General features: G+C 46.9%; 1 protein-coding gene across 1 annotated transcript in view; it reads right to left on the bottom strand.

The window, feature by feature from the left end:
• ecpas (Ecm29 proteasome adaptor and scaffold) overlaps positions 1-24,466 on the bottom strand; it is a 151,663-nt gene that overhangs the window by 59,155 nt on the left and 68,042 nt on the right. Inside the window, exons 19-24 of the mRNA XM_070887950.1 lie at positions 17,821-17,912; positions 16,232-16,363; positions 11,417-11,579; positions 10,280-10,452; positions 6,070-6,171; positions 3,396-3,519 (exon numbers count right to left, since the gene is read on the bottom strand). Of these exons, the coding sequence (XP_070744051.1) occupies positions 3,396-3,519; positions 6,070-6,171; positions 10,280-10,452; positions 11,417-11,579; positions 16,232-16,363; positions 17,821-17,912 (786 nt within the window). The remainder of the gene's footprint in view (positions 1-3,395; positions 3,520-6,069; positions 6,172-10,279; positions 10,453-11,416; positions 11,580-16,231; positions 16,364-17,820; positions 17,913-24,466) is intronic.

Raw genomic sequence — 24,466 nt, 5'->3', positions numbered from 1 at the left:
CAACATTCCATTGACTCTGGATCAGTTCCTATCGAGTGGAGGGTAGCCAATGTAACCCTACTTTTTAAAAAAGGGAGAGAGAAAGCAGGGAATTATAGACCGGTCAGCCTGACCTCAGTAGTGGGTAAAATGATGGAATCAATTATTAAGGATGTCATAGCAGTGCATTTGGAAAATGGTGACATGATAGGTCCAAGTCAGCATGGATTTGTGAAGGGGAAATCATGCTTGACAAATCTTCTGGAATTTTTTGAGGATGTTTCCAGTAAAGTGGACAAAGGAGAACCAGTTGTTGTGGTATATTTGGACTTTCAGAAGGCTTTCGACAAGGTCCCACACAAGAGATTAATGTGCAAAGTTAAAGCACATGGGATTGGGGGTAGTGTGCTGACGTGGATTGAGAACTGGTTGTCAGACAGGAAGCAAAGAGTAGGAGTAAATGGGCACTTTTCAGAATGGCAGGCAGTGACTAGTGGGGTACCGCAAGGTTCTGTGCTGGGGCCCCAGCTGTTTACATTGTACATTAATGATTTAGACGAGGGGATTAAATGTAGTATCTCCAAATTTGCGGATGACACTAAGTTGGGTGGCAGTGTGAGCTGCGAGGAGGATGCTATGAGGCTGCAGAGTGACTTGGATAGGTTAGGTGAGTGGGCAAATGCATGGCAGATGAAGTATAATGTGGATAAATGTGAGGTTATCCACTTTGGTGGTAAAAACAGAGAGACAGACTATTATCTGAATGGTGACAGATTAGGAAAAGGGAAGGTGCAACGAGACCTGGGTGTCATGGTACATCAGTCATTGAAGGTTGGCATGCAGGTACAGCAGGCGGTTAAGAAAGCAAATGGCATGTTGGCCTTCATAGCGAGGGGATTTGAGTACAGGGGCAGGGAGGTGTTGCTCCAGTTGTACAGGGCCTTGGTGAGGCCACACCTGGAGTATTGTGTACAATTTGTGTCTCCTAACTTGAGGAAGGACATTCTTGCTATTGAGGGAGTGCAGCGAAGATTCACCAGACTGATTCCCGGGATGGTGGGACTGACCTATCAAGAAAGACTGGATCAACTGGGCTTGTATTCACTGGAGTTCAGAAGAATGAGAGGGGACCTCATAGAAACGTTTAAAATTCTGACGGGTTTAGACAGGTTAGATGCAGGAAGAATGTTCCCAATGTTGGGGAAGTCCAGAACCAGGGGTCACAGTCTAAGGATAAGGGGTAAGCCATTTAGGACCGAGATGAGGAGAGACTTCTTCACCCAGAGAGTGGTGAACCTGTGGAATTCTCTGCCACAGAAAGTGGTTGGGGCCAATTCACTAAATATATTCAAAAGGGAGTTAGATGAAGTCCTTACTACTCGGGGGATCAAGGGGTATGGCGAGAAAGCAGGAAGGGGGTACTGAAGTTTCATGTTCAGCCATGAACTCATTGAATGGCGGTGCAGGCTAGAAGGGCTGAATGGCCTGCTCCTGCACCTATTTTCTATGTTTCTATGACCATCTTCAAAAAAGGGGACAAGTCCGACTGCAGCAACTACAGAGGAATCTCCCTGCTGTCTGGTCCACTGGGAAAGTCATCGTAAGAATCCTAAACATAGCACCACTAAATAATTGGATTGGTTGGAAAAAAAATTCAACCGCCTTTCAGCCATCAGGACAAACCAATGCCTTCCCCCTCCAATTCTCCACATTGGGCATTTTACTTACACTACCTGGCCTCCACTCCTTCACAGGCCTGCTCTGAGTGTTCATAAGCTAAACCAGAACTGCTTTTCCCCTTTCCTCCCACAGAGGCATCCAGTTCCCACTACTCTCCTTGGTTCCATGCAACTCTCTTGCCACTCTCTTGGCTACAAGTCCCTCTGACCAGCTTGGGGCACAATAAGATGCTACCTTTGTACCTTCGGCTCAGAAACAAGCTATGCCCCAAACACAAACAGATCAGCGTCACTAAGTTCCGACCCCTTTCCACCTTTGGCCTTGGAAATATCCAGGTTTGCTTCCATCCCTACACCAGCTTTAGGTGCCACTGTACTCTGTTCCAACCCCAGCTTTGGGCAATAGGACATCCCCCTGCCCAGAATACAATAACTGTTAGAAGATGTTTGAACCATATATATGAAAGAAAAGACTTGCATTTATATAGCACCTTTCACAACCTCAGGACATCCTAAAGTACTTTACAGCCAATTAAGTACTTTTGAAGTGCAGTCACTGTTGTAACGTAGGAAACAGCCAATATGTGCACAGCAATGTGATCACGACCAGATTATCAGTTAAAAAAAAAAGTGAGGGATAAATATTGGCCAGACACCGGGCAGGGGGAAGAACTCCCCAGCTCTTCTTCATAACAATGTCGTGGGATCTTTTACACCCACCTGAGAGCAGACATGGCCTCGGTTTAATGTCTCATCCGAAAAACGGGACCTCCCTCAGTACTGCACTGGAGTGTCAGCCTAGATTTTTGTGCTCAAGTCTCTGGAGTGGGACTTTGAATCCACACCTTCTGACTCAAGAGGCAAGAGTGCTACCCACTTAGCCACAGCTGACAAGCAACATTAGTGAACACACACAAATATACAGTACATCGGTTTTGTATAGAAAAGAGAGTTTGTTGTCCATGCTGATTGGTTGAACTGAGAAAAGAGATTAACATTGATCTCATGCTAGAACACAAGTTCACAGATAGTTCTTCAAACAGATTAACTGACAGTTTCCCCTCTCCCAATAGACTTCGCACTTACAGCATCTCCATTTATCTTCTTCCCCTGTTTGCAGTATGGGGAAAGCAATTGTTTTTGAAAAATATTATGTTTGAAATTGTAACAGAATAAAATGTTTCTGTTTTAACTTGTGTTATGAACACCACAGCAACACTGAGCAATGAAGAACAATGCAAAGTGACAAATCCTATTGCCCATTAAATCGTTTCACAACTTGAAATAAAATTACACCTATTGCATGTGAGAATTGTGCCAGCAAGCAGTATTTGGAAAGTTTTCAGCAATTAACTACAAAATGCCAACCATTCAGCACTCTCCAAATTGTGCTGCTCTACGGAATTAATACCGTGGATTACATTAATCATTGTTTTCTGACAAACATTTCATGCAAATACACACCTAATCTTAACTTTATATGAATCAGATGCAGTGTTTGTAATACTCCTAGGCAATGTGATCAAAATATCCAGCATACTTCAAATTTTGCAAAGCAGTAGGAAAAATTATTTTCCTACAAAATTACCTTGGAGTGAACCTCCATTATCACCACTAAGGTTCATTGTTTCCTCTTGCCTGTTAAAAGGCACAATTACTGGAACTTGCCGCTAAGAGATTATATTTTGAGTCCGCTTCTGTTAACAGATTAAAACACGCACGCCATTTGCAACTTACCAACCGGAGGGATGTATTCCTCTTCAGCAACCATCCACAGATCGCGAGCTGCCAGTGAACTCATTCCTATCGCAGCACTGGTGATTGCTTCTCCAACTGTGAACTGCAGCTCTATTTGTTTTGCCTAGGTTAAAAATTAATTTTGATCCATTATTCGTGTTTGATTTCTAGAGATAACTGAAAAGCTATGGGACTCTCGGCAACAGCAATTCTCCCTGTTGGGCCAAAATCAGCTGTTCAATATGCAACTCTACAGCTGCCCCACGCACCTGTGACAGACGCCATCCTCTGGACCAGCCACAAACCTGGCTGTAGAGGGTATATGCACTAAAGATTTGAGCTCATCTCCAGTGATTCTTTTGGCAGCTCTGAAGTGCTAATTTCACAACAGCTGTGAAACTAAGAAAGACTTGCATTTCTATAGCACCTTTCACAATCTCAGGATGTCTCAAAGCACTGTTGTAATGTAGGAAATGCAGCAGCCAATTTGCACACAGCAAGATCCCACAAACAGTTACTACATGGCAAACAAATGCGATCATGAGGGATAAATATTGACCAGGACACCAGGGATAACTCCCGTGCTCTACTTCAAAATGGTGCCATGGGATCTTTTACACCTACCTGAGGGGGCAGATGGGACCAGAGTTTTACGTCTCTCAACCTCTCCACTGTCTCGAAATTGTCGGGACTGCTTGTGCGACATCAACGATTGGATGAGCAGAAATTTCCTCCAACTAAATATTGGGAAGATCGAAGCCATTGTCTTCAGTCTCCAACACAAACTCCGTTCACTAGCCACTCCCGAGCATGTTTGAGGCTGAACCAGACTATTCGCAATCTTGGTGTCATATGTGACCCTTGAATCAGCTTAAGACGACATATCTATGGCATAACTAAGACTGCCTTTTTCCACCTCCATAACATTGCCCGACTCCATCCCTGTCTCAACTCATCTCCTGCTGAAACCCTCATCCATACCTTTGTTACCTCTAGACTTAACTATTCCAATGCACACCTGGCTGGCCTCCCAAGTTCTACTCTATGTAAACTTGAGGTCATCCAAAACTCTGCTGCCCGTGTCCTAACTCGGACCAAGTCCCTTTCACCCATCATCCCTGTGCTCGCTGACCTACATTGGCTCCTGAATAAAAAAAAGCCTCGATTTTAAAGTGCTCATCCTGGTTTTCAAATCCCTCCATGGCTTCACCCCTACTATCTCTGTAATCTCCTCCAGCCTCACAACCCCACCCCGAGATATCTGTGCTCCTCTAATTCTGACCTCAAGCATCCATTGGTGGCTGTGCCTTCAGCTGCCAAGGCCCTAAGCTCTGGGATTTCCTCTCTAAACCTCTCCATCTCTCTTCCTCCTTCGAGATGCTCCTTAAAACCTACCTCATCTGCCCATACATCTTAGGTGTCTCGGTGTCAAATTTTGTTTTATAAGGCTCCCGTGAAGTGGCTTGGGACGTTTTACTGCATTAACTCCCTCAGTACTGCACTGGAGTGATAGCCTAGATTTTGTGCTAAGTCTCTGCAGTGGGGCTTGAACCCACAAGCTTCTGATTCAGGTGTGAAAATGCTACCCACGGCGCCACGGCTGACAATACAGATTGTGCCTGTTTATTGCTGGTTTGCTAACCTACTCTTGGTATGAAATGTGCCTAGAGGAACATGGATAGAATAGCCCAATGTCTAGCTTAAATTTAAACCAAGTACAAGGATAAGTACATTAACTCTCCCATAATTTATATCATGGTTTTACTTTAATGATTCTTTGAAGAAGCAGTGGGCAGCTGAGCTATATTATGCTACTTTTAGAAATGGGATTGTGATCTCATTGAGCTTACAGCTGGTATTATGGAGTGAAGGAAGAATTAGAAAGAATCAAACTTTCAACTATTGGCTAGACGAAGGAATGGGATAAAAGCTACCACCGTGAAATCAAGTTATGCTGCAGGGACGCAACAGAATTTTCTGTGCTTTTGTCTTAGAGAAGCAGCCATGTGTTTTAAATATACACACTGCCAGGTAATAGCTGATCAACACTGTCTGAAATCATAAAACACATCATCATGACACCTCAATATATCTACATTCAAAATATTTTGCTTTTAACTTGAAAGTGACAATTTGCAGGATGCACTGCAGCAGCTTGCCAAGACTTCTTCAACTGCACCTCCTAAATCCACGACCTCCATCACCTAGAATGATAAGGGCATCAGGTGCCTGGGAACACCATCACCTCCAAGTCACATCCTGACTTGGACATATATCGCCGTTCCTTCATCGTCGCTGAGTACCTTCACCACATGGACTGCAACGCTTCAAGGCGGCGACTCACCACCTCCTTCTCAAGGGCAACTAGGGATGGGCAATAAATGCTGGCTTTGCAAGTGACACCCACATCATAAGAATTATTTTTTTCTAATCCTGGAACTCACTACCTAATAGCACCGTAGGAGTACCTTCACCACACGGACTGCAGTGGTTCAAGGCGGCAGCTCACCACTACCCTCTCTAGAGCAACTAGGGATGGGCAAGAAATGCTGGCTTTGCCAGCGATGGCCACATCCTGGGAATGTATACAAACAAAAACAAAAAGGCAATCATATTGTATGGTACAGTTATGAGGACTAAATATTGCTTTTCAATGTATGTCAAGTATGTTTACCTCAACTGAGCTCATCAGTCCTTGCAGGAGTTTCTTTTGATGAGGAAAATCACCATCTCCAACAGGCAAATAACCCAGTGTCTGCACTGCTCGCTCCTTCATCTACAGAAACAGAACAGAACTACATTTCATAATTGCATGGTGGTTTTTATTTAATAACCAGATTTGATTAATGTAAGGATTAATGGTACATCAGTCATTGAAAGTTGGCATGCAGGTACAGCAGGTGGTGAAGGCGGCAAATGGCATGTTGGCCTTCATAGCGAGAGGATTTGAGTATAGGAGCAGGGAGGTCTTACTGCAGTTGTACAGGGCCTTGGTGAAGCCACACCTTGAATACTGTGTACAGTTTTGGTCTCCTAATCTGAGGAAGGACATTCTTGCTATTGAGGGAGTGCAGCGAAGGTTCACCAGACTGATTCCCGGGATGGCAGGACTGACACATGAAGAAAGACTGGATCGACTAGGCTTATATTCACTGGAATTTAGAAGAATGAGAGGGGATCTCATAGAAACATATACAATTCTGACGGGATTGGACAGGTTAAATGCAGGAAGAATGTTCCCGATGTTGGGGACGTCCAGAACCAGGGGTCACAGTCTAAGGATAAGGGGTAAGCCATTTAGGACCGAGATGAGGAGAAACTTCTTCACTCAGAGAATTGTGAACCTGTGGAATTCTCTACCACAGAAAGCTGTTGAGGCCAGTTCGTTAGATATATTGAAAAGGGAGTTAGATGTGGCCCTTACGTCTAAAGGGATCAAGGGGTATGGAGAGAAAGCAGGAATGGGGTACTGAAGTTGCATGATCAGCCATGATCATATTGAATGGTGGTGCAGGCTCGAAGGGCTGAATGGCCTACTCCTGCACCTATTTTCTATGTTTTATGTTAACAGCTGGGGATGATATTTTCCATTTCCCATCTATTGACCGTGAAGCACACCTACACCTGAGCAGAAGATGGTTTCTAAGGGGGGAATGAAAAGGCCCAAGCTTTTTCAGCATTGCTTCATAACTCAAGACTTCTGACACTAAGAATCAGCCTCACGGCTCTTCTCTGCATGGCCTCCGGTGTTTGAACGTCTCCCTTGTGCATCAGTTTTGAATTGAAGTAATAGCCTTTCATGTAGGACTTTGTTAAATGACTTTTTGCAAATTTAGGCATACTATATTACAGTACTTTCCACAGTCTGCTTGGGAAGTCACGCCCTCAATGAAGTGGAGGAGCTCGATTGGACAGGGATCAACCGCTTTCAAATCCACGTTAGCTGTTGTTTATCACTGTACAGATCATCCTCAAGTTTATTTCAGCTAGCCAATTCCATTATTTTATTTGGAATGGAAGTGAGTAGTGGACACCACACTGGGCCGTTTCCAATCTACTGGTAGCTCTCCAGGTCTGCTGACCGCCTCATAAGGATTATCTGTGCCATACTCATCTCATTCCCAGTCTCTTTCCAGTTATTTGGATCTTAAATAAACTAGGTTAAACTATCCTCTTAACTAACCTACATAGTTACTTGGTGAACTAGCTAGTTTATAATATATAGTTTTACATTATGTAATAATTTGGGGTGAGATTTAACAAGTCAATTTGTATACACTGAATCCAAAATGTTCCAATTCCTCATTAAAAACCTTGCCCTTGAAAGCGTGCTGTTGCATGATGCAGCGCTGCTTGACCCCGGTCCGGATGTGGATTGGGTCTGTGATGGATCCATTGGTCAGGATCATGGCTTGTATGTCGTCGTAGAGCAGGCGGAGGATGGTGACGAACTTTTGGGGGCAGCCGAAACGGAGGAGGACGCTCCATAGTCCCTCACGTTGACAGTGTCAAAAGCTTTGTAAGGTCAAAGAAGGTCATGTACAAGGGTTGTTGCTGTTCCCTGCATTTTTCTTGCAGCTGTTGCACTGCAAAAATGATGTCCATTGTACCCCATAGAGGACGAAATCTGCACTGTGACTCCAGGAGGAGCTCCTCAGCCACACGGAGAAGACGGTTGAAGGAGGATTCCAGTGACGACTTTCCCTGTGGCCGATAACAGGGAGATTCCTCTGTAGTTGCCGCCGTCATCACGCCAACCCTCTTCTCAATCTTTCTCACTGCAATGCTTCACCTCACACTCAACAAGCTCCCCGCTGGAGTGGAACTAAACTACAGAACCAGTGGGAACCAGTTCAACTTTCGTTGTCTCCAAGCCAGATCCAAGACCGTCCCAATCTCTGTCGTCGAACTACAATACGCAGACGACGCTTGTGTCTGCGCACATTCAGAGACTGAACTCCAAGTCATAGTCAACATCTTCAGAGCCGTACGAAAGCATGGGCCTTATACTAAACATCCGTAAGACAAAGGCCCTCCACCAACCTGTCCCTGCCACACAGCACTGCCCCCCAGTCATCAAGATCCACGGCACGGCCCTGGACAATGTGGACCACTTTCCATACCTCGGGAGCCTATTATCAGCAAGGGCAGACATCGACGACGAAATTCAACACCGCCTCCAGTGTGCCAGTGCAGCCTTCGGCTGCCTGAGGAAAAGAGTGTTCGAAGATCAGGCCCTCAAATCTGCCACCAAGTTCATAGTCTACAGGGCTGTAGTGATACCCGCCCTCCTGTATGGCTGAGACATGGACCATATACAGTAGACACCTGAAATCGTTGGAGAAATACCAGCAACGATGTCTCCGCAAGATCCTGCAAATCTCCTGGGAGGACAGATGCATCAACGTTAGCGTCCTCGATCAGGCCAACATCCCCAGCATCGAAGTACTGACCACACTCGACCAGCTCCGTTGGGCAGGCCACATTGTTCGCATGCCTGACACAAGACTCCCAAAAGCAAGCACTCTACTCGGAACTCCTACACGGCAAGCGAGTCCAAGGTGGGCACCTGGGAGTCCCTGACCAAAGACCTCCCTAAGTGGAGGAAGTGCATCCGGGAGGGCGCTGAGCTGAGCACCTCGAGTCTCATCGCTGAGAGCATGCAGAAATCAAGCACAGGCAGTGGAAAGAGCGTGCGGCAAACCTGTCTCACCCACCCTTTACTTCAACGACTATGTGTTCTCACCTGTGACAGGGACTGTGGTTTTCGCATTGGACTGTTCAGCCACCTAAGGATTCATTTTTAGAGTGGAAGTCTTCCTCGATTCTGAGGGACTGCCTATGATGATGAATTTCAAGGCCTTAATGTCTCAGCTAAACAAGCTTATGAAAACTAGTTTAAAAATGTCCCTTTCTCCATCTATTCCCATTGTTAAGAGAAGATGATCTTCAAAAGCGAGTTAGTGGGCAATCATATTCTGCTAGCCATTATTCCTGAAAGTAGCAGTCTGTAAGAATGGCAGTGTTGAACTAGAGACAACACATGGGGGAAAAAAGGCATATAGTGGAGCCTTGAAAACACATCAAAAATTAAGGGAATCGGTAAATACAGAGAAGACTGACCACAACATTACTTAAAGTTTTAAAAAGCAAGAAAGACTTGCATTTATATATCGCCTTTCACGACCACCGGACGTCCCAAAGCACTTTACAACCAATGAAGTACATTTTTTTTTTAGTGTAGTTACTATTGTAAAGTACGAAATGTGGCCGCCAATTTGCGCACAGCAAGCTCTCACAAGCAGCAAGGTGATAATGACTAGATAATCAGTTTTAGAGATGTTGATTGAGGGATAAATGTTGGCCAGGGCATCGGGGGGAAATCCTTTGCTCTGCTTCGAAATAGTGCCATGGGATCTTTTTTGTCCGTCTGAGCGCAGATGGGGAAACAGTTTAACGCATCATCGGAAAGACAGCACCTCCAACAGTGCAGCACTCCCTAAGCACTGCACTGGAATGTCAGCCTAGATTTTTGTGCTCAAGTCTCTGGAGCGGGACTATGAATCCACAATCTTCTGACTCAGAGTCGAGGATGTTACCGACCGAGTACAGCTGACACAAATTTACTTTAACGTTACAAAGTAAAATTCAATACAATTTTATGCTAGGGACCACAGATTTAAATACATTTGGGTATTTAATATTTTGAAATTTGATACATCAAGACTCCTGTGTATTAAATTCCTCATGTACAAAAATTAATGGGGATGATATATTCATCATTGATAACTGCTATTTATAGAAGTGAATGCTTGAGTATTCTTTTTTTTTTTAAAAGAAAAAAGTTGCAAATAAAATATTCTGGTATGAAGATTAACCCTCACCTTGTTACTCTCTTTGCTTGAGGGGATTTTAGCCAGCAATCTCTCTACTAAGTGCAGTTTGGTGAATCCAGGGCCTTCATTTATGATGGGTAAAGCACCATTCCTCCCAATTTCACCGACTGCTATACAAGCAGCCATGGCCAGAGAAGGGGATGCATCATCTAAAAATGAAGCTGAAATATTTTTGTTTAAAACATGCGCAACATATACACACACACAAACCACAAACATATTTTAGCAACTACATTCCACACTTAAAAAGGAAGGAAAAACCATCAGTCCAAAAATAAGGCAATAAATACCTGTGTCACTTAAATATATATTTATTTTTATAAATCACTTAATTTCTTGCCAATTATTGTAGAAAATGATCATTTTGGGTCTCCTTTATCAGGTACTTCTGCATGTGTCCTGCAGTAGTTGCATTCACTGCAATGAAGCTGGCAATTTAGAGCAGCCTGGAGGACAACTTGCGGTCACCCACCCTGCAAAAAACATACTTAACGACAGGGTACTTTGCACGCTGACCGGCATTATAAACTTGTTCTGCAAACAGTTCAATGCTCACCGCAAAGCTGGGGGTCTGCTGATATGCCTAGTAATGTAAGTGTGGCTGGGGATAAAGGCCAGGAGGTTACACAGCCTGTGGGTCCATGCTGCATGACAGATCTGTCACCAATGTTAAAAGCAGTTGCAGAGACCTGGTTAGCATGCTATGGTTTTGTAGCCACCATCATAGGACTAAATGAATGAAAAGTGAGCAAGTGCTCTAATAAATGGGAGTAGAGGGCTCCTACCACTGATCATAAATCTGGGCACTTCATCTAAGGTGAATCTTCCTTTGGTTTTTCTGGTCAAAAAGGCTCATTTTGCATTGTGCTTGTCTGGCAGGGTTTCAAATGCCAATCTCCAGAAATGTAGGCTGAGTATGTCTTTTGGAGCTATTCTGGGCAAGTGCCCACCTATACTGCCAAACAATGCCACGTTTAAGACCTTTTCTAAAAGTCTGGTAGAAACCCAAACATCCTCAATCTTTCAAAAATATTTGAACAAAAAAAACTAGAAAAATTGCTTAATAATTAGATCAGGTGCACTCACAAAAAAAACCATGAAAACAAAATATTTCAAGTTAATTACTAATTGTTTCGGTGGTTGACTTGATTAGCTGATCTTCCAGTGGCTCTTCAGTATCCGACTGTTCCATATCTTGAATATCTAAACTTGCTTTCTTCTTTTTGGCCAGGTACCGTCCTATCATATATCCTAAAGCCAACAACGCTCCATGCTGTGTTTCAGGGCTCTACAAATAGAATGCGAAAATTACAATAAAGGTCCGTTACTTTATTTCCATTATTTCTTGTTAGACTCGATCACATGTAAATTCAAGGAATGGCTGAGTGCACTGGACACAACAAAGACTATAGGCCTCGACAACATTCCGGCAGTAGTGCTCCAGAACTAGCCGCATCCCTAGCAAAGCTGTTCCAGTACAGCTACAGCACTGGCATCTACCTGACAAAGTGAAAAATTGCCCTGGTATATTGTATCCACAAAAAGCAGGACAATTTCAACCGAGCCAACTACGACTCCATCAACCTATTTCCAATCATCAGCAAAGGGCAGGAACGGAACCAATGTCCTAGGGGGAGTGTTTGCTAGTGCTGTTGGTGAGGAGTTAAACTAATATGGCAGGGGGATGGGAACCAATACAGGGAGACAGAGGGAAACAAAAAGGAGACAAAAACAAAAGACAGAAAAGAGATGAGTAAAAGTGGAGGGCAGAGAAACCAAAGGCAAGAAACAAAAAGGGCCACTGAATATAAAAGGGCTGCAGGAGGGGTAAAAACTAAAAATCATGGTTTAAAAACTAGGATGAAAACACTCTACCTAAATGCACGCAGCATTAGAAATAAAGTAAATGAGTTGACGGCACAAATCATTACAAATGGGTATGATTTGGTGGCCATTACAGAGACATGGTTGCAAGGTGGCCAGGACTGGGAATTAAACGTACAGGGGTATCTGACGATTCGGAAAGATAGGCAGGAAGGGAAGGGAAGTGGGGTTGCTCTGTTAATAAGGGATGATATCAGGGCAGTTGTGAGGGATGATATTGGCTCCAATGAACAAAATGTTGAATCATTGTGGGTGGAGATTAGAGATAGTAAAGGGAAAAAGTCACTGGTCGGAGTAGTTTATAGGCCCCCAAATAATAACTTCATGGTGGGGCGGGCAATAATCAAGGGAATAATGGAGGCATGTGAAAAAGGAACGGCAGTAGTTATGGGGGATTTTAACCTACATATCGATTGGTCAAATCAAATCGCAGGGGGTAGCCTGGAGGAGGAATTCATAGAATGCATACGGGATTGTTTCTTAGAACAGTATGTAACAGAGCCTACAAGGGAGCAAGCCATTTTGGATCTGGTCCTGTGTAACGAGACAGGAAAAATAAACGATCTCCTCGTAAAAGATCCTCTTGGAATGAGTGATCACAATATGGTTGAATTTGTAATACAGATTGAGGATGAGGAAGTTGTGTCAGAAACGAGCGTACTATGCTTAAACAAAGGGGACTACAGTGGGATGAGGACAGAGTTGGCTAAAGTAGACTGGAAACACAGACTAAACGGTGGCATAATTGAGGACTTTTAAGGAGCTCTTTCATAATGCGCAAGAAAAATATATTCCAGTGAAAAAGAAGGGCGGAAAGAGAAGAGATAACCAGCCGTGGATAACCAAGGAAATAAAGGAAAGTATCAAATCAAAGACCAATGCGTATAAGGTGGCCAAGTTTAGTTGGAAACTAGAGGATTCGGAAGATTTTAAGCAACAGGAAAGAATGACTAAAAATGCAATAAAGAAAGGGAAGATAGATTACGAAGGTAAACTTGCGCAAAACATAAAAACAGATAGTAAAAGCTTTTACAGATATATAAAACGGAAAAGAGTGACTAAAGTAAATGTTGGTCCCTCAGAAGATGAAAAGGGGGATTTAATAATGGGAAATGTGGAAATGGCCGAGACCTTAAACAATTATTTTGCTTCCGTCTTCACAGTGGAAGACACAAAAACCATGCCAAAAATTGCTGGTCATAGGAATGTGGGAAGGGAGGACCTTGAGATGATCACTATCACTAGGGAGGTAGTGCTGGACAGACTAATGGGACTGAAGGTAGACAAGTCCCCTGGTCCTGATGAAATGCAACCCAGGGTATTAAAAGAGATGGCGGAAGTTATAGCAGATGCATTTGTTATAATCTACCAAAATTCTCTGGACTCTGGGGAGGTACCAGCGGATTGGAGAGCAGCTAATGTAACGCCTCTGTTTAAAAATGGGGGCAGGCAAAAGGCAGGTAACTATAGGCCGGTTAGTTTAACATCTGTAGTGGGGAAAATGCTTGAAACTATCATTAAGGAAGAAATAGCGGGACATCTAGATAGGAATAGTGCAATCAAGCAGACGCAGCATGGATTCATGAAGGGGAAATCATGTTTAACTAACTTACTGGAATTCTTTGAGGATATAACGAGCATGGTGGATAGAGGTGTACCGATGGATGTGGTGTATTTAGATTTCCAAAAGGCATTCGATAAGGTGCCACACAAAAGGTTACTGCAGAAGATAAAGGTACGCGGAGTCAGAGAAATGTATTAGCATGGATAGAGAATTGGCTGGCGAACAGAAAGCAGAGAGTCGGGATAAATGGGTCCTTTTCGGGTTGGAAATCAGTGGTTAGTGGTGTGCCACAGGGATCAGTGCTGGGACCACAACTGTTTACAATATACATAGATGACCTAGGAGGGGACAGAGTGTAGTGCAACAAAATTTGCAGATGACACTAAGATTAGTGGGAAAGCGGGTTGTGTAGAGGACTCAGAGAGGCTGCAAGGAGATTTGGATAGGTTAAGCGAATGGGCTAAGGTTTGGCAGATGGAATACAATGTCGGAAAGTGTGAGGTCATCCACCTTGGGAAAAAAAAACAGTAAAAGGGAATATTATTTGAATGGGGAGAAATTACAACATGCTGTGGTGCAGAGGGACCTGGGGGGTCCTTGTGCATGAGGTTAGTTTGCAGGTGCAGCAGGTAATCAGGAAGGCAAATGGAATGTTGGCCTTCATTGCGAAAGGGATGGAGTACAAAAGCAGGGAGGTGTTGCTGTAACTGTATAAGGTATTGGTAAGGCCGCACCTGGAGTACTGCGTGCAGTTTTGGTCACCTTACTTAAGGAAGGATATACTAGCTTTGGAAGGGGTAGAGACGATTCACTAGGCTGATTCGAGAAATGAGGGGGTTACCTTATGATGATAGATTGAGTAGACTGGGTCTTTACTCCTTGGAGTTCAGATGGATGAGGGGTGATCTTATAGAAACATTTAAAATCATGAAAGGGATAGACAAGATAGAGGCAGAGAGGTTGTTTCCACTGGTCGGGGAGACTAGAACTAGGGGGCACAGCCTCAAAATACGGAGGAGCCAATTTAAAACCGAGTTGAGAAAGAATTTCTTCTCCCAGAGGGTTGTGAATCTGTGGAATTCTCTGCCCAAGGAAGCAGTTGAGGCTAGCTCATTGAATGTATTCAAGTCAAAGATAGATAGATTTTTAACCAATAAGGGAATTAAAGGTTACGGGGAGAGGGCGGGTAAGTGGAGCTGAGTCCACGACCAGATCAGCCATGATCTTATTGAATGGCGGAGCAGTCTCGAGGGGCTAGATGGCCTACTCCTGTTCCTAATTCTTATGTTCTTATGTTCAAAGTGATGGACGAAGTCATCAACCGTGCTTGCTATCAAGCAGCTCTTGCTCACCAATAACTTGCTCAGTGATGCTCAGTTTGGGTTCCACCAGGACCACAGCTCCTGACTTTATTAGAGCCTTGGATCAAACATGGACACAGGACCTGGATTCCACTAGCAATCCTTCAGATAATAAAGCAGTCCATGCCCACATGCAGCAAGACCGGGACAACATATAAGCTTGGGGCTAAGTGGTAAGTAATATTTGCGTCACACAAGTGCCAGGCAATGACCACCTCTAACAAGAGAGCCTAAGCACCTCCCCGCAATTTTCAATATTATTATTATTGCTGCGTCCCCCACCATCAACATCCTGGGGTCACCATTCACTAGAGATTCATTCAATTGGACCAGTCATATAAATGCCGTGGCTACTGAAGCAGGTCAGAGGCTGGATATTCTGCTGCGAGTGGCTTACCTCCAGACTGCAACGTATCTCTATCACCTCCAAAGTACAAGTCAGGAGTGTGATAGAATGTTCTCCACTTACCAGGATTAGTGCAGCTACAACACGCAAGCGCAACACCATCCAGGACAAAGCCGTCTGCTTGATTAGCACCCATCCACTAGCTTAAAATATCCACACTCACCACGTCATGGCTGCAACATGTACTACCTACAGGGTGCAGCACAGTAATTTGCAAAGACTTCTTTTGGCATCACCTCCCAAATCCACGACTTCTACCACCTAAAAGGACAAGGGCAGCACCACCTCCAAGTCACACATCATGCTGACGTGGAAATATATCGCCGCCACTGTGTTAAAATCCTAGAACTCCCTCCTAACAGCACTGTTGAAGTACCTTCGCCACATGGACTGAAGCGGTTCAAGAAGGCGGTTCAGCACCACCTTCTCAAGGGCAACTCGGGATGGGCAATAAATGCCCGCATCCCAAAGAATTATTTAAAAAAAATTAATTATTCCATGAACTGAAAAAAATTAAGTGACTTAAGGTCACTGTCAATGCAATTCTGTAATTGGTCCCTGGGAGGCAATAAGGATATGACCCATTTGGATTTGTCTACTGTACCTGACGAGTGGTGTGCAGCCTGAAGAGACTTAAAGGAGGAAAGGGGGAGGATAGTAGTACAAGGCAATCGGCAATACTCAGCAACAGTAATGATGTTTAACTAATTAAAATGAATACTTACACCATCTTTAGTGCTCTTAATGAGAATCTGAACTGCCAAGTGCAAGTCATTCCCAGACATAGTAGATAGCACCACGGCATAAAGCTGTGCTGCCAGTTCACGCATCTCGTCTTTGTTTATGCTCATAAGGCCCTTTTGAAAGGAGGGGGTAGAAATATTAAATAATATATTTGATAAAAAAATATTTTATTCTAGATTTTTTTTCCAGGAGGAAAACTTTTGGACAATTTAGTTTTTTTAAAGTCCAAAATCAAGCTAATGCTCAAAATGGTCAGGAAACAACTCTGGAAAAATACACCAACAATTTTCACTGCAGAAAGAATATATTTTGTTTCCACCTAAAATAAATGATATTACACTCAAGAGTTTCTAGATTAACAGATTTAAATGTATTAGCCAAATAAACAATGGCCGTAATTTGTGGTCAGCAGTGAAGGAAAGGCGTTCGCCACTGGCCTCGAAGTAAGCTACCCACAAAGTTCTCATGATCTCTGTGGCTTTTCCGACGTGCAATTGAAATCAGTGTAAGTTAACGGGGAATCCCTAATGCGAGCTGCTGTGACATCAACAAGCTGTCTAAGCAACCAATCACAATTTTAAAAAAGTTCCTTAAAAAAGTACATTTTTATTAAAATGGAGAAATTTGGAACTTCACCAAATTAAAATTAGTTTTTCAGGACCATAACGTTTGTTTAGCAGTCAAGACGCTGTTACAATCTTAGTTACACCGAATCCAAAACGGTCCAACTTTTAATGGGGTATTTAACAGCGATATTACTGTGGAAGATCCAAAGCGTGTGTCAGTTTTCTTGATTTGACAGATTACACTGATTGCCGGCTATGATGGTGGTGGGAAACGGGGGAATCCACAGCGCAGCCAGTGAAGTGAATGATAAATCCTGAAGTTGCGATCTCTGCATTAAGATGTGCATATTCTACATCCTGAAGTTGCGGTCAGATTCAATGGGGTAATAACAGCAAAATGGTGTTTGTTCGCTTTTATTACCCACCACAAATTCCGGGCCATAGAATTTTGGAAAGAAGTTCTCAAAAAGCAGATTAACATTTGTGTGCATTAAAAAAAAACTTCACAGAAATGTCTCAAACTGTGATCATTACTATGTGGGCAAATGCAGTAGCTAATTTGCGAATAGCAACATCCCACACAGCAATGAGACGACTAACCAGCTAATCTGTTTTCAGTGGTGATGGCCAAGAGAGAAATGTTGGCCAGGAGAACTCTGGTTTTCCATAAATAGTGCCATAGTATCTTTGATATCCACATGAGTTGGGGAAGATAAGGCCTCAGATCAACATCTCAACCAAAAGATGGCAACCTGCAACAATCTCTCAGTTCTACAGTAGAGTGTCAGCCGAGATTGTGCACTCAAATCTTGGAGCGAGCTTGAACCTTCAAACCAGAAGCAAGAGTGCTTCCAACTGAGTTGAACTGGCTCAATGCATTTCTTTTTATAAAAATAGAAAAAAAAAATTAAACTTAATAGTTATGTTTGAAAAACAGTAGTCAGTATTTCCATGCTAATTTCCACCATAAAAAAGTTTGCTATTTTAGAAGATTATGAGCATACCTTAATCCAATCTATTTTGTCTGTGAACTGTGCAGCCAATTTCTGTGGATAGATCGAGACTACTTCCAATAGACAGTACATCACAGGCAACCCTAACATTTCCAGGGAGGAAGACAGAAAGGACGAGGAACAGAATGAAAGCACAAAATTAATTGGAATGTTTTAGTTTCACGAAGCATGAAATGACATCTCGTAGTCATGAAAAAAGGTTGCGTTTATTTCCAACACCAGATTTCTGATTGGTCACCTTGGAGGACAAGACACACCCAAGCAGTTAATCTGGAATATGTAATTAGATCCTGTCTGCCTAAGTAATCAAATGCGTTCCAAAGTGTAAGTTGAGCCATTCTGTCTGCAAGGCCCCAGACAGAACAGAGCTCACAAACAGACAGGATTCACCCATAAGGGTTAAGACCTTCTCCCATCCCCCCAAACAAGTTCCTGCCCCCCAACAAGTTCCCAACATTCCTCCCAACCCTTTGCGGCCTTTTCCCTCCCACCAAGTTCCTCACCTCTCCCACCAAATTCCTGACCCTCGCCGTCAATCGAGTTCCTGTCCTTGCCCCCGCCCCCGCTAAGGTTCCTAACGTTCTACCACCCGCCCAATAGATGGAACATTGGGTGTGAGTTACAAATTGTTAACAAGTTTACCGGGTATGAAGTCAATTGCAACAGTGTCATGACTTCCAGATTTCGTCTAGTCTAATGACTCCACTTGCCACAGATGCATAGAGCTTTGAGAAATCAACCAGGTAAAGGGGGAGAAGCGGAAAACGTGAAAACGTAGTGCGGGTGTAAAGGGGGTGGGGTTGGAAGAACTGAAGCCATCTTACCATCTGGATCATGTCCAAGCTCTCATCCCCACTTTATACCCAGATCACGTTTTCCCACAACCCCTCTGAGCTCTTTAACACCCCCCAAGTTCCTGACCTCCTTGCCCCTCACATCTTTTTTCCATTTGATCTTCTCCCCCCCTCCGATTCCGATACTTTCCCTTCCATCTCCTCACTCCCCACTCCGATCTTCCCTACCCCACCCTCTCCGATCTCTCTCCCTCTCCCTCCCCTCCGATCTCCTTTCTCTACCCTCCGCCAACCCCCTCTCTCGCCGCCCCCGATCTCCCGTCTCGCTCTCTCTCCCCTCCGATCTCCCGTCTCTCTCGCTCCCCTCCGATCTCCCGTCTCGCTCTCTCTCCCCTCCGATCTCCCGTCTCTCTCTCTCTCCCCTCCGATCTCCCGTCTCTCTCTCTCTCCCCTCCGATCTCCCGTCTCTCTCTCTCTCCCCTCCGATCTCCCGTCTCTCTCTCTCTCCCCTCCGATCTCCCGTCTCTCTCGCTCCCCTCCGATCTCCCGTCTCTCTCGCTCCCCTCCGATCTCCCGTCTCTCTCGCTCCCCTCCGATCTCCCGTCTCTCTCGCTCCCCTCCGATCTCCCGTCTCTCTCGCTCCCCTCCGATCTCCCGTCTCTCTCGCTCCCCTCCGATCTCCCGTCTCTCTCTCTCTCTCTCTCCCCCCTCCGATCTCCCGTCTCTCTCCCCTCCGATCTCCCGTCTCTCTCTCCCCTCCGATCTCCCGTCTCTCTCTCTCTCTCTCTCTCCCCTCCCATCTCCCTCTCTCTTCCCTCCCATGTCCCGTCTCTCTCTCTCTCCCCTCCGATCTCCTGTCTCCTGTCTCTCTCTCCATCTCTCTCTCTCTCTCCCCTCCGATCTTCCGTCTTTCTCTTTCCCCTCCGATCTCCCGTCTCTCTCTCTCCCCTCCGATCTCCCGTCTCTCTCTCCCCTCCGATCTCCCTTCTCTCTCTCTCTCTCCCCCCGCCGATCTCCCGTCTCTCTCTCTCTCCCCGCCGATCTCCCGTCTCTCTCTCCCCGCCGATCTCCCGTCTCTCTCTCCCCGCCGATCTCCCGTCTCTCTCTCCCCGCCGATCTCCCGTCTCTCTCTCCCCGCCGATCTCCCGTCTCTCTCTCCCCGCCGATCTCCCGTCTCTCTCTCCCCGCCGATCTCCCGTCTCTCTCTCCCCGCCGATCTCCCGTCTCTCTCTCCCCGCCGATCCCCCGTCTCTCTCTCCCCGCCGATCCCCCGTCTCTCTCTCCCCTCCGATCCCCCGTCTCTCTCTCCCCTCCGATCCCCCGTCTCTCTCTCCCCTCCGATCCCCCGTCTCTCTCTCCCCTCCGATCCCCCGTCTCTCTCTCCCCTCCGATCCCCCGTCTCTCTCTCCCCTCCGATCCCCCGTCTCTCTCTCCCCTCCGATCTCCCGTCTCTCTCTCTCTCCCCTCCGATCTCCCGTCTCTCTCTCTCCCCTCCGATCTCCCGTCTCTCTCTCTCCCCTCCGATCGCCCGTCTCTCTCTCCCCTCCGATCTCCCGTCTCTCTCTCTCTCTCTCTCCCCTCCGATCTCCCGTCTCTCTCTCTCTCTCCCCTCCGATCTCCCGTCTCTCTCTCTCTCTCCCCTCCGATCTCCCGTCTCTCTCTCTCTCTCCCCTCCGATCTCCCGTCCGTCTCTCTCCCCTCCGATCTCCCGTCCGTCTCTCTCCCCTCCGATCTCCCGTCTCTCTCTCTCTCCCCCCTCCGATCTCCCGTCTCTCTCTCTCCCCTCCTATCTCCCGTCTCTCTCTCTCCCCTCCGATCCCCCGTCCCTCTCTCCCCTCCGATCCCCCGTCCCTCTCTCCCCTCCAACCCGCCGTCCCTCTCTCCCCTCCAACCCGCCGTCCCTCTCTCCCCTCCAACCCGCCGTCCCTCTCTCCCCTCCAACCCGCCGTCCCTCTCTCCCCTCCAACCCGCCGTCCCTCTCTCCCCTCCAACCCGCCGTCCCTCTCTCCCCTCCGATCTCCCGTCCCTCTCTCCCCTCCGATCTCCCGTCTCTCTCTCCCCTCCGATCTCCCGTCTCTCTCTCCCCTCCGATCTCCCGTCTCTCTCTCTCTCCCCTCGATCTCCCGTCTCTCTCGCTCCCCTCCGATCTCCCGTCTCTCTCCCCTCCGATCTCCCGTCTTTCTCTCTCTCCCCTCCGATCTCCCGTCTCTCTCTCTCTCTCTCTCTCCCCTCCGATCTCCCGTCTCTCTCTCTCTCTCTCTCGCTCCCCTCCGATCTCCCGTCTCTCTCTCTCTCCCCTCCGATCTCCCGTCTCTCTCTCTCTCTCTCCCCTCCGATCTCCCGTCTCTCTCTCTCTCCCCTCCGATCTCCCGTCTCTCTCTCTCTCTCTCTCTCCCCTCCGATCTCCCGTCTCTCTCTCTCTCCCCTCCGACCCCCCGTCTCTCTCTCTCTCTCTCTCCCCTCCGACCCCCCGTCTCTCTCTCTCTCTCTCCCCTCCGACCCCCCGTCTCTCTCTCTCCCCTCCGACCCCCCGTCTCTCTCTCTCTCTCTCCCCTCCGACCCCCCGTCTCTCTCTCTCCCCTCCGACCCCCCGTCTCTCTCTCTCTCCCCTCCGACCCCCCGTCTCTCTCTCTCTCTCTCTCTCTCTCCCCTCCGACCCCCCGTCTCTCTCTCTCTCTCTCTCTCTCCCCTCCGACCCCCCGTCTCTCTCTCTCCCCTCCGACCCCCCGTCTCTCTCTCCCCTCCGACCCCCCGTCTCTCTCTCCCCTCCGATCCGCCGTCTCTCTCTCCCCTCCGATCTGCCGTCCCTCTCTCCCCTCCGATCTCCCGTCTCTCTCTCCCCTCCGATCTCCCGTCTCTCTCTCCCCTCCGATCTCCCGTCTCTCTCTCTCCCCTCGATCTCCCGTCTCTCTCGCTCCCCTCCGATCTCCCGTCTCTCTCTCTCTCTCTCGCCCCCCTGCAATCTCCCGTCTCTCTCCCCTCCGATCTCCCGTCTTTCTCTCTCTCCCCTCCGATCTCCCGTCTCTCTCTCTCTCTCTCGCTCCCCTCCGATCTCCCGTCTCTCTCTCTCTCCCCTCCGATCTCCCGTCTCTCTCTCTCTCTCTCCCCTCCGATCTCCCGTCTCTCTCTCTCTCTCTCTCTCTCTCTCTCTCTCCCCTCCGATCTCCCGTCTCTCTCTCTCTCTCTCCCCTCCGATCTCCCGTCTCTCTCTCTCGCCCCTCCGACCCCCCGTCTCTCTCTCTCTCTCTCTCTCTCCCCTCCGACCCCCCGTCTCTCTCTCTCTCTCTCCCCTCCGACCCCCCGTCTCTCTCTCTCCCCTCCGACCCCCCGTCTCTCTCTCTCCCCTCCGACCCCCCGTCTCTCTCTCTCTCTCCCCTCCGACCCCCCGTCTCTCTCTCTCCCCTCCGACCCCCCGTCTCTCTCTCTCCCCTCCGACCCCCCGTCTCTCTCTCTCCCCTCCGACCCCCCGTCTCTCTCTCTCCCCTCCGACCCCCCGTCTCTCTCTCTCCCCTCCGACCCCCCGTCTCTCTCTCCCCTCCGACCCCCCGTCTCTCTCTCCCCTCCGACCCCCCGTCTCTCTCTCCCCTCCGACCCCCCGTCTCTCTCTCCCCTCCGACCCCCAGTCTCTCTCTCCCCTCCGACCCCCAGTCTCTCTCTCCCCTCCGATCCGCCCTCTCTCTCTCCCCTCCGATCCGCCCTCTCTCTCTCCCCTCCGATCCGCCCTCTCTCTCTCCCCTCCGATCCGCCCTCTCTCTCTCCCCTCCGATCCGCCCTCTCTCTCTCCCCTCCGATCCGCCCTCTCTCTCTCCCCTCCGATCCGCCCTCTCTCTCTCCCCTCCGATCCGCCCTCTCTCTCTCCCCTCCGATCCGCCCTCTCTCTCTCCCCTCCGATCCGCCCTCTCTCTCTCCCCTCCGATCCGCCCTCTCTCTCTCCCCTCCGATCTGCCCTCCGATCTCCCCTCTCTCGATCTCCCCTCTCGATCTCCCCTCTTGATCTCCCCTCTTGATCTCCCCTCCGATCTCCCCTCCGATCTCCCCTCTCTCTCTCCCCTCCGATCTCCCCTCTCTCTCTCCCCTCCGATCTCCCCTCTCTCTCTCCCCTCCGATCTCCCCTCTTTCTCTCGCCCCCCTCCGATCTCCCCTCTTTCTCTCACTCCCCCCCCTCCCCGAGCTCCCCTCTTTCACTCGCCCCCATTTCTCTCGACCCCCTCCGATCTCCCCTCTTTCTCTCGCCCCCATCTGATCGCCCCTCTTTCTCTCATACCACCACCCCCCCCGAAATTCTCCGGAACTGACCGTAACTTCAGGATTTAATGCATGTGCAGCTAAAGGCGGAAATCCTGAAATTGCAGTCAGTCATTCCCTGCTCCGACACAGACCATGCCGTGGTTAACAACCCCCCCCCCCCCAACCAAACAGACGGCAATCAGTGAAATCAGTGGATCTGACAAAAATCTAAGCTTTTCCACGTCAATATTGCTGTTAAACACCCCATTAAATGTTAAGCTTTGTTGAAATAAGTATAACTGGAGTTTTAACAACATATTGACTGCTAAACAACCGTTCTGGGCCTGAAAAATAATTTTATATTTGTGGAATGTAAATTTTCTCCATAATTTAAAAAAATGTTTGTTCATGATATTTCAGCTTCTACCTTAAACCCAGATTGTATGTCCCAATCTTTATTTCGCTCTCCAACATTTTTGAAAAGTGCTTTTCATTTCCTTGCTGGCTGTCTGAGAATTCTTCAATGTGATTGGCTGCTTAAACAGCTTGATGACATCACTACTGCCCTACGCTAGGAATCCCCTATTGACAGCACTACAATTAACTATATGTTAAGGAAGCTAAAGGTCTCGCCACAGAGATCGCGAGATTGCCACATCACTAGTTTCTCATTCTAATACCTGTTTCCACCAGCAGGCATCTCATTCTTCTGCATCATTCATTCCATTTATATAAGCTGCACAATGGGGAGCCAATATGCATTCACCAATAATCAATATGTGGCACAGGCCTCAGCACTTGCTAAGTTGGTTATCTGAAATGGTCTTGGAATTTTCATCAAATTATCTATTCCTGGTATGCTCTATGAAGTGAACTTTTGGAATACATTCTTCATTTTTCTTTTTGAATCATGAATTGCACACATTTGAGAATGAGGCCAGGTACATCAGTACTATATAAAACTAATGCTAATAAAACTCTACTGTTACAAGCTATACACGGTATATTGTCGATAATCTGAAGCTCAGAAATAGACCATTCGGCCCAACTGGTCTATGCTGGTTTATACTTCCCACAAGCTTCCTCCCACTCAAGTTACCTCCTTCCACCCTACTCCCATAGTTCTCTATTCTATTCTCCCAAATGTTTGCATCAAGCCATTCCTTATTCAGAAATGTTTAAACTACAAAGGTTCCAGGCTGGTTCCATGGGCATTGCCTGTGTTTGACTATTACAAAATGGCAACCAACCGACATACCATTCATTACCTGTTCCTTGTTAAATAGGTTTATAGAATCTACATTCAGCCTGTTGCCCAAGACAAGAATAATAACTTGGCAGCACATGATACATTTCAGTAAGCCAACGTATATTAAAGCATGCATTTTGTTTATTTTGTATATTAAGTCACAGAACAAGCTGCACTCATTGAAATAGTAACGAAGACACATGTCAATGACAAATGGGATGCTAGCAGTTGCTGGGAGCACAGAAGAACCAAAAGGAATTGTATGCAGGTGCCAATGCCCCAAGGCAGTGACTTCCCATGTTCTAGTGTATGCTTCAAAAACCAGCATACATTAAGTTCACAATTAAGATTGTTACGTTCTACCTAT

This window comes from Pristiophorus japonicus, chromosome 1 (genome assembly GCF_044704955.1).
Source record: "Pristiophorus japonicus isolate sPriJap1 chromosome 1, sPriJap1.hap1, whole genome shotgun sequence".
NCBI lineage: Eukaryota > Metazoa > Chordata > Chondrichthyes > Pristiophoridae > Pristiophorus > Pristiophorus japonicus.
This window is presented reverse-complemented; position numbering and strand designations above follow the sequence as displayed.